This window comes from Arvicanthis niloticus, chromosome 28 (assembly GCF_011762505.2).
Source record: "Arvicanthis niloticus isolate mArvNil1 chromosome 28, mArvNil1.pat.X, whole genome shotgun sequence".
NCBI lineage: Eukaryota > Metazoa > Chordata > Mammalia > Rodentia > Muridae > Arvicanthis > Arvicanthis niloticus.
The window spans coordinates 1,789,343-1,798,618 of record NC_133436.1 but is presented as its reverse complement, the minus strand read 5'-3'; the positions used below and the strand labels follow the sequence as shown (position 1 = coordinate 1,798,618).

Below are 9,276 nucleotides of genomic sequence, written 5' to 3'. Positions count from 1 at the left end.
TACCTAGATTACATATGCAGCAGACTTTTTGAGAATGTGATTGTCTTAGTTTCTTTTGTTGTGATAAAATACCATGACCAAAAGCAGCTTTTGTGGAGGAAAGGTCTTATTTCAGCATACAGTTGTAGTCAATGAAAGAATGCTGCTTACTGGCTTGCCCAGCCTGCTTTCTTATACAACCCAGGACTACCTGCCCAGGGGTGGCACCACCCACATTGAGTTGGGCTTGTCCACATCAGTCAAGATTATACCCCCCAGACTTGCTTACAGGCCAATCTTACGAAGTCATGTTCTCAAGAGTCCCTCTTCCAACTTATAGACATAAAAAGGTTTGGTTCAAGTTGACAAAAAACAACGAAGACAGTGGTTTTAGTGAGAAGGGATTTACTACCACTGGCCTAGGCTAATGAGGCACTCAGTTTGTGGCCCAGGGTAGCCTTGACTCTGTGACTTCCAAGATTGACCCAGATGTACTCAAGTGAGTGCTTGGCCTTGTACATTCCTGTCCACACTGCCTAGGGATGTGTTCAAAGAATAGCCCTTGCCACTTATAAATTCCTTAGTGCATCTACTTTTAAAAGCCCTTAGCATCTAGAACTTTCTGTAATACATTCTGAGCAGACAGCATTGCTGGTAATGTGGGATGTGAAGCCAGATCACACTCCTGTCCCAGGCTTTTCCTGAATCACTGTCTCTACATGCTTGCCACTAATTGATGCAAATTCCTTGCACAGCTATGGACTATTCTACTAGTTCTTTGTGGTTCTTACTGATTTAGCTTCAGGTTAAAATGAACTGCATTTCCACCCTTAGAAGTAGCTTGGTAATTAACAAGTGCTCCCCATAGGAATTTCTAAATGATCCCATATATCTTAACGTACACATAGATGGTATGAACTCATAGGCCAGGACTCTGTGTAATTTGCTGTAGTCAGAAAGTCAATGGTGGTAGAGTGTGATGTGACCTTTTAAAATTGTGAGGGCTGACAGATTGAAATTCAGAGTGAACAAGAATGCTAGGAAACATGATACAACAGCTCTCTTTAGGTTTGTCTTAGTGCGGATCTCTGATGCTGAGAATTCACTTTTGAGTGACAACTGGAAACACCACTAACATCTGGAGATTTGGCTATTGTTTAGCAGTGTATTATATGGGATACCTCACACCTGAAAGATGACCCAGGCCCTCTCTTTACTCGGGTTACTGCTTCCAGGGCCAGTTTCTTCTCTATTCACTTTCCTCTGTCAACTTGTGAAGACAGGCTGCAAAGGGAAGACAAGAGTCTTGTCTGTCAATCTTCTGTAAGCAGGTTCCCTGGCTTTTCAAGGTCAGCTCTGAAGTAGGGCCTTAAATCCTCAAATCCAGGCCCCACCACTCCTGTTAGTTCTACTTTCCTGGCTTCTCCTTTATCCTCCGTAGTCTAACAAAGCTAGACTGTAAATCAGAGGTGGGGAATGTTGTGGATGTGGTGGCTTATAGGAAATATGTGTGGAAAGCTTCCTTTTCCAGATACTCTGAAGACTTTATATTTTGTTTATCTGCATGTTTTGTGTATATGAGACAGTTATGCCACATATGTATACATGCTCACAGGAGCAAGAAAGGGGCATCAGATCCCCTGGAGCTGGTGTTACAGGTAGTTGTGCATTTCTTGATGTTCGTGCTTTAGGAAATGAACTTGGGTCTTTTGGAAGAGTAGCAAACACTCTTAATGGCTGAACTGGAGCTGGAGAGCTGCTCAGATTAACTCAACCCTAGCTATTTTTGCAGAAGACCCAGGTTTTGATTCTTGGAACTCACCCAGCTGCTCACAAATGTCTTAACCCAGTCCCACAGAACCCAATGTCATCATCTGGCCTCTGAAGGCACCAGGCACTTTGTGGTGCCTTACGTGCAGGCAAAACATGAATATACTTAAAAATACAGCAATAACAGACAGCTGAGCCATCTCTCTAGCAGATTTTTTTTCTTTACACACTTGAGTATTTCTATAAAATTAGCATGCCATGAACATCGATAATGGTATCCTGATGTTAGTGTAGCACCCTCTTGGTGTCTGTGTACATTTAAAGCATTAACACAATTGCCCTTTGCTGTGACTACATCTCACATTTAATTCCCTGTCACTGGACACTTGTTTTAGTAATGCACAGACATTGTAAGTCAACATCTTCGTATTTGTCTTTGGTAACTGTTTACTGTTTACTTAGGATAAAATCCTAGAGATGGAATTGTGAGGTACTGAGGCATAAGGAACATTTATTTTTAAGGATTTAACCCCTTTAAGGTGAATCTGTCACATCCTGCTTCCACACAAATTCTTCTGTGTAGCCTATACCCAGGCTACAGCTCTCAGCACAGGTGAAGACAGCCAGGACGCCCCAGTCCACGCTTCTGCCCAGTCTGTCTGCCTTTAGGTGGTTCAACAGCTGAGGCATGACCTGGGAAGAGGACAACATAAGAATAGTATTTCAAGGAAGGGCACTTTTGTCTGTTCTGACTTTATAGCCCCTCTGTTCTGGCATGCTGAGCCACCTAGAGCAAGTTTTCTAAAATAGTAATTAAGGTAATACCTGGAATTCAAATATTCTCTTGGCACCACAGGGGCAATCTGGAATATCTTTTTCTTGAGGAATATTTTCACCGGAAATCCAGATGGGTTTAATACCTCTTCCATACCTGAGAATCTAAAAATCAACATATCTAAGTATTTCCAATGGAACCGTGATTTGAGGGTCATCTGGAGGAGATCCACACGGACTGCCTGATTTGAGGATCATCTGGAGGAGAGATCCACGTGGACTCCTATGTACTGCCAGCACCCCTAAACCTCAAAAGCCACGATTTTACCTGATTTCCTTAATAGTGATGTTCCTCCCTAAAATGTCAAAATCTTCTAAAACAATTAAAAATTATTATGTACACACATGCACATGGCAGCACTCATGTGAAAGTCTAAGTATGAAGGTCAGATGGTAACCTGTGGAAGTCAACCTCTCCACTATGTGGGTCCCAAGGATCAAACTCAGGCTATCAAGTGCAGTCACAGACACGGGCCCCACACTGAAACGTCAGTTCTATCACCACATTGTACTAACTCATTACTAGAGTCTGTATACAAAATGTGGCCCACGGTAGCCAGTTAGCACTTGTCTTCATATATAATCAGAATCCTTAAATGCTTAAAAAGGGATATGTATGAAGTCAAATATGGGGTTTTAAAAAGTAAATTCAGTATAGTCAGCTTAAGAGTGTTTTTCCTGTCTTTTGTCTAAGACTTATCACCATTTCCAAAAAAACATCTTAAGTGTTATGACTAGATCAAAGCTTCCCGTTATCCTGGACACTTAATTGATCCAGTGTTTTTAGGAAGCTGCCTTTAGTAATTTTTGTTTATGATAAAGCAACTTAGTGGGGAAAACTTGTCATTAACATATCATGGATTTTTTTTATAAGCTAAAAGTAGGTGTGGCCATCATTTTGAAAACACAATGAAGTATAAATACCATTTTACCTGCTCTGGTTCAAGGGCTATTTTGGATTTAAACTTTTGGAATATGTGATCTTCCTTGGATTCATGCTTTGCCATGGAATTTAGTTCTTCCTCAGGTATTCCCCCTGAAAAAAAAAAACCACAATAATTATGGAATGCTGGGATAATCCCACAATTTCACAATTCAAATGTATGGGGAAGTTAGCTCTAATTAGATAGCTTTCTCTATTCAAGTTAACATTAGCGCTTATTTCTAGGTAACATTATGTAATCATTATAAATCTAGTCTTTAAGGTTCCAAATTGGGCTGGAGAGATGGCTCAGTGGTTGTGAGCAGTGACTGCTCTTCCAGAGGTCCCAAGTTCAGTTCCCAGCAACCACATGGTGGTTCATAACCATCTGTAGTAGGTTCCGATGCCCTCTTTTGGTGTGTCTGAAGACAGCAATGGTGAATACATAGAATAAATAAATCTTAAAAAAAAAGTTTCAAATTAAAATATGGATGATGGCTTGGGACTCCAGCTGCACTTAAGAGCCAGGATGCATGGAGAATGTAAATTCCCTCAGATTGATGTTCTCTCAAGTGTAAAAGCAAAGTGTTAATAATTTAGGGGACCCTACAAAACTTCCAGAGACAAACTTCCCGTGTCCTCCCTCCCCACCTTTTTCCTTGCAGCCCAAACCAGTTCTCAGCTACAACATAGTAGCTTCAGGGAAGCATTTTGAAAATTTTAACTGTCAAGTACCAAGAATCAGCTTCATAACAAATTTCAAGATCTCCAAGTCACTTCATTTTTATCTACAAATAAGTTTTTGATGATTAATGTGATTTCTGTTTTTCAGAACCAGGAATTGAATCAAGGGCCTGGTACACATTAGGCAAAATGCTCTATGCTGAGTTCAACCCCCATCGCTTTTATTCCTCTAGATAGGGTCTCACTCGTTTGTTCGGGCTTGCCTTGAACTCATTTGGTAGCCCTAGAAGTCCCTGGACTTCAAATCTGCCTTAAGCCTCCTGAGTAGCTGAAATTATATATCTATCACTAGACCCTCTAATAACAGAATTCTTTTATTTTTTGAGACAGGGTTTCAATGTGTACAGCCTTCCTGGAACTCACTCTATAGACCTGCTAGCCTTGAACTCAGAGATCCTGCCTCCCTAGTGCTGGGATTAAAAGCATGATAACTGAATCCTTAACTATTAACTTCTTCAATTTCTTACAGTAACCACTTTCTTTTATAATTGAGTATTTCCTCCCTAGTTCTAGAGACAACCACCTCTCTAAATAGAACATTTTATAGATAGGAATGGCAACTACAAATAAGGTGATCATTATTTCTAAATCTTTGTTGTAGATAAATGTACTTAAAGTTGCTGGCATCTTCTAATAAAAACTCAGACTTTCACCTTTTTGCAAATTTGTACTATTCTTTTCCCAGACATAAATTTTTCCCAATACATAAATTTACTCAATAACAGCAGTCAGGTGTAAAATGATTTAACTAACTCTTGTAATATTTGCACTGTGGAAGTGGAGGCAAAAGATAGTTCAAGGCCAGCTTGACCTCTATGAGAATCTGTCTCAAAGAAAAATGTGCATTTAAATTTTTTTCAGCTTTTTTTTTTTCATTCTTGGAATATATTTTAGTAGGGATCACTGGCTTGGATTAAGTGGTCATCTAATTCAACTACTTACTTTTAGGGTTGTTTCTTATATAATGATTACTTATATAAATGATTGTCAGGTGCTATAGTCAATTCTTAGGTACATTGGCCCTCCCGTTAACATCCTTTCTGAAGGAAAACATTCTCATGTCTTGCCACTTGTGAAAACATGAGCAACAGTACATGCACGAGTAGACATGTAGTTACATCCAGGTAGTTCCTATGGCACATGTGTTTTTATAGAGTATTTTGCCCATATGTATGTAGATATGTATGTGCATGTCAGGGCCAAAAGAGGGCGCTGGATCACCTGGAACTGGAATTAGAAAACTGCCAAGTAGGTTTTAGGGACCAAACCTGGGTCCTCTGCAAGACTCTCCAGCCCTTCATTCTTTTATCAGTCACAAGACATTTTACTTGACTGAGCATTCTGTGGGCTTCCTCCTGAGATTAGCCCCCACCCCCCCACTGGGTACCATTCTTCCTGATGTGTATTTCTGGTAGGAAGCATGAACTGGGCCACAGAACTCTCGTTTTTGTAATGCTTGCAGCAAATGAGCCAGTAAACTGGGGTAATTTAGTTCTATAAACCTGACTTTATGGCAGATTCTAGAGTCAGTAAGATCTAGAATCAAATTATAAAAACTAAGCTCTTTGTTCAAACACATGATACCCAGAACTTCAATTTCTTCACTGGAAGCATGAGGCAAAGTGTGTTGCTGGGTGTTTGAATGAGGCCATGCACAAGCAGCCTTGGGGCAAGGTGAATGCTGGACGCATGACCAGCACTGTGTGGGTCACAGCCCTAGAACATGAACTTGAGAGAAAGTAACCAAAGTGTGTATCTCAAAGTAGAGCTAAAAGACTCCATTACAAAGGACCCCTCTTGTCATACGTTCTACACTGACTTGGGATCTCCAGTCTTCTACCATGACATTCTCTGCCTCACCACAGACAAACAGTGATGGTGCCTTTCCTCCCTGCTGGTTTTCCCTAAGGTCATAGTATTGTAAAATTGATGCACAGACTCCTTACCCATGGTTCCTATCACTTCAGAATAATTCTCCGTTTCCACAACCTCAGGCAAAACCTCATCTTCTGTTTCTGTTACAATTTCAAATTCTGGAAACAGGAAATTGTGGTCTGGAACCGTATGGTCTAAATGGTCTACAAGAAAGTTATTAGCATCATTAATAAACATTTAGTTTTGAAGACCTAAAATTTCCCATTTCTAAAGCATAAGTTCTGAGATCTGTGTTGTGGAATGAAGTCATCCCAGTTTGAACATCAGAGCTGCTAAGGTACAGGACAATCACTATTGGGCGGTGGGCTGTGAGAAGCAGCTAGGTGTTTGGTTGAGCATAAGCCTGGAACCCCGAAGGCTCTGCTCCCAGGCCCTGGTTCTTTTCATTTAGCTTCAGCCCTCCACAACCCCTCCCACAGAGAGGTCTATAAATATCAGTCACAAGGAACAGGCCTTAGACACTAGTGTTTTACATACTAATGAGATGCCTGAAAGCCAGAGAGTGGTGCCAATTAAGCATTCTTCCCCAGCCCCTCCTCATCTCTCCCTCCCTATTTAACTCAGGTCTGCCTGAGTTTGGGGGTGGGGTGCACATCCAGATTCAACTATCATCCATCATGCCAATAAAGCCGTTTTGGAAACTCAAGGACTTTCTTGTGTCATTGGGGCCGTGAAGAACCGTGGAGAAGGCCTAACGAGCTACTGTAGCCACAGCTGCCTGGAGGAACCCTCTGCGTTCCAGCCACAACTACCCACAGCTGACACAACCACAAAAACTGATAACTGTGGGTAATCGTGGAAAAGGTCTCAACTATCGTGCTGACATCATGGAGGCACACAGAGGCATCTCTGTGTTCCAGCCACGGGGATTGCCTCTTCAAGCAAGGAAGCAAGCTAGCCGGGCAGCCGAGTCTGCTAACCGAGTACAGTAACCAAGTCTCTCCCAAGGGGTGCTGCCAGGGCCTCTCTCTTCTCTTCCTCCCCACATTTCTCTCGGCTGTGGGCCGGCCAGTTGCATGCCCACATGCCCCCAGTCTCCATCCTTCTGCGGCCTCTCAGTAGCGTCTGAGAGCCCAGGGCTTGAGACCAGTCAGTCCCTGGCCACCTCTGGGCCCAAGGATCTCCAATCCAAAAGCTCTGTATCCCCTCAGAACCAGACTGAGTGAAAATTCCCCATACCGGGCGGGGCCATGCTTGCCTGGTGCTGTTCAAAATAAACTCAGCCAAGATCCATTCCTGCCATTGCCATGTGGCATCTGGGTGCTCTGCCACGACGTTGTCAGCTGGGATTGCAGTTGAGGAAATCACTGTGGAGCCTCATGCAAGCCATCACATGAAGTAGTAGACATTAAATGTGTGAAGCTGGTGCATATGTAGCATGGCTTATTGTTAGGAGACAGGCTCTCACTATGTTGTACAGATTGGCCTCAAACTCCAAGCCCTCCTGCAGCTGGCACTTGAGTGCAAAGACTATAGATAGGTACCACCACTACGTAAGTACATGCTCAGTAAAATTTAAGAGACAGTAAATACACCAACTGTTGACTTACTTGTTCTCAAGTATTAGATACGATACATAACTTCCTATACTAACACTACAGATGTGTTTACACCAGCACAAGCATGAATAAAGTGAAGAGATACGGTCTACAAAGTCACCGAACAATTCATTATCTTATCAGATTAGGAATGCACGCACCTGCTGTCAACCGAAAGACAGTGAAGCTTTTTGCATGACCATTGTGAAATACTGTTTCCCTGTTAATAAAGCTGGTTGTGTTTTAGACTTAGCGAAGTAATTCATGTTACCAGTTCCTAAAAGTTAAGGTATGTTTTCTAGTTTCGACTTTAACCAGAAGCTGAAGTATCTCAGTTGATAAGAGGCAGTGAAGCCAAACGAAAAACATGGATGTCTTACCTGATTGTGTACAGGCCTGCTTGTGTCCGAGCCGCCAGTCTAACGTCTGATGCTCCTTGCTGCAGTAATGTGCCCGTTTGCACCTAGAGCATGTCATAGGGGCCAAGCAGCCACAAACCCTACAGAGATGGGCTCCAGACTTAAGCTGGAGGCACACACATTCTGTATCCGAAGCTCCCGTTTCAGAAGGGGGTTCATATGAGTAAAACGCGTTTTTCCTTGGTAGCTGATTACGAAAAACTGAAATGAAGGAGAAAGGGGTACGCCAGAGTTTTTTTTTTTTTTTTTTTTTTTTTTTTTTCAGTGAAGCAAAATAATTCAAACATTTGAACCGTCTTTGGTGCTTCACCCCCATAAAATGTCATTTAAGGAAGAAAACTACGGTTTTCGCTTTCAGGGAACAGTTTTTGTATGAGAAGGGATTAAAATGAAAGCTAAAGACTTTTTAAAACCATCTGACACCAGTAACTTCTGGCTCTAAAGAGTCCGTGCCAAAGATGAAAGGGGCACCGCGATTCTAAGACAATTCTGATACCTGAATACAACCACTCGCACCGACCGATCATCGTCCTACGTTCGGGGTTCAGCCCCCGTGGCAGCCCTCGCCCGGGTCCTGCCCCGGCGGCCGCTCACCTCGCAGGCCGGCGCAGCACGGCGGCTCGCGACAGCAGAAGAGAAAGAGGCTGCGGTGGAAGGCGTCGTCCCGGCCGGGCAGCGGCGCGTACACCTGCAGCAGGAAGGCGAGCGGGCGGCCGCAGCGCGCGCACCCCAGCGCCCCGGGTCCCGGCAGCTCGGCCAGGCTCAACCACGCGGGCCGCCCGCCCACTTTGCTGGGAAACTGCTCGCTGCGCAGCCTCCAGGCCGGGGCCTCCTCGGCGAAGCCCAACTCCACCGGAACAGGGGCGGCTGCAGCCATGCTCGCACCGAGAGTCAGGCCCCCAGACCGGAAGAGGGCTAGACCGGAAGGCGGAAGGCGGGGTCGGATCTCGAGCTGGGACAGGACTGGAGGTAACCTAGGAAACAGAAATGAATAAAGGACGCTGGTGTGCAAGACTCACCCTCTTCATCCCTCCACCGCCCTGTCACTGTTTCCGGGGACGCGAAGGCCCGACGCTCTTTCAGACCTCTGAGCTTAAGGTGTTGGTTCTAGATCCTAAGGCTGGTGAGGGGAGTG

The 9,276-nt window shown here is 43.8% G+C and overlaps 1 protein-coding gene and 1 long non-coding RNA gene across 4 annotated transcripts in view; one reads left to right on the top strand and one right to left on the bottom strand.

Moving 5' to 3' along the window:
* Positions 1 to 2,178: 2,178 nt before the first annotated feature.
* Positions 2,179 to 9,068, bottom strand: Pdcd2 (programmed cell death 2). Of its 2 annotated transcripts, none has more exons than XM_076926544.1 (6): positions 8,736 to 9,068; positions 8,103 to 8,342; positions 6,196 to 6,327; positions 3,516 to 3,619; positions 2,575 to 2,688; positions 2,179 to 2,442 (listed from the first exon to the last, which is right to left on the bottom strand). In XM_076926544.1, exons 1-6 carry the CDS (start codon positions 9,016 to 9,018, stop codon positions 2,284 to 2,286), a joined length of 1,032 nt encoding a protein of 343 aa, XP_076782659.1. In that variant the 5' UTR covers positions 9,019 to 9,068; the 3' UTR covers positions 2,179 to 2,283. The 2 variants fall into 2 exon arrangements, with proteins under 2 accessions (XP_076782659.1, XP_076782660.1); XM_076926545.1 differs by having other exon boundaries at positions 8,638 to 8,778.
* Positions 9,069 to 9,118: 50 nt separating this feature from the next.
* The window catches only part of LOC143439996 (uncharacterized), a 30,916-nt gene continuing 30,758 nt past the window's right edge, over positions 9,119 to 9,276 (top strand). For both annotated transcript variants that reach the window (XR_013107932.1, XR_013107933.1), the window contains exon 1: positions 9,119 to 9,239. This is a non-coding gene — a long non-coding RNA (uncharacterized LOC143439996). The remainder of the gene's footprint in view (positions 9,240 to 9,276) is intronic.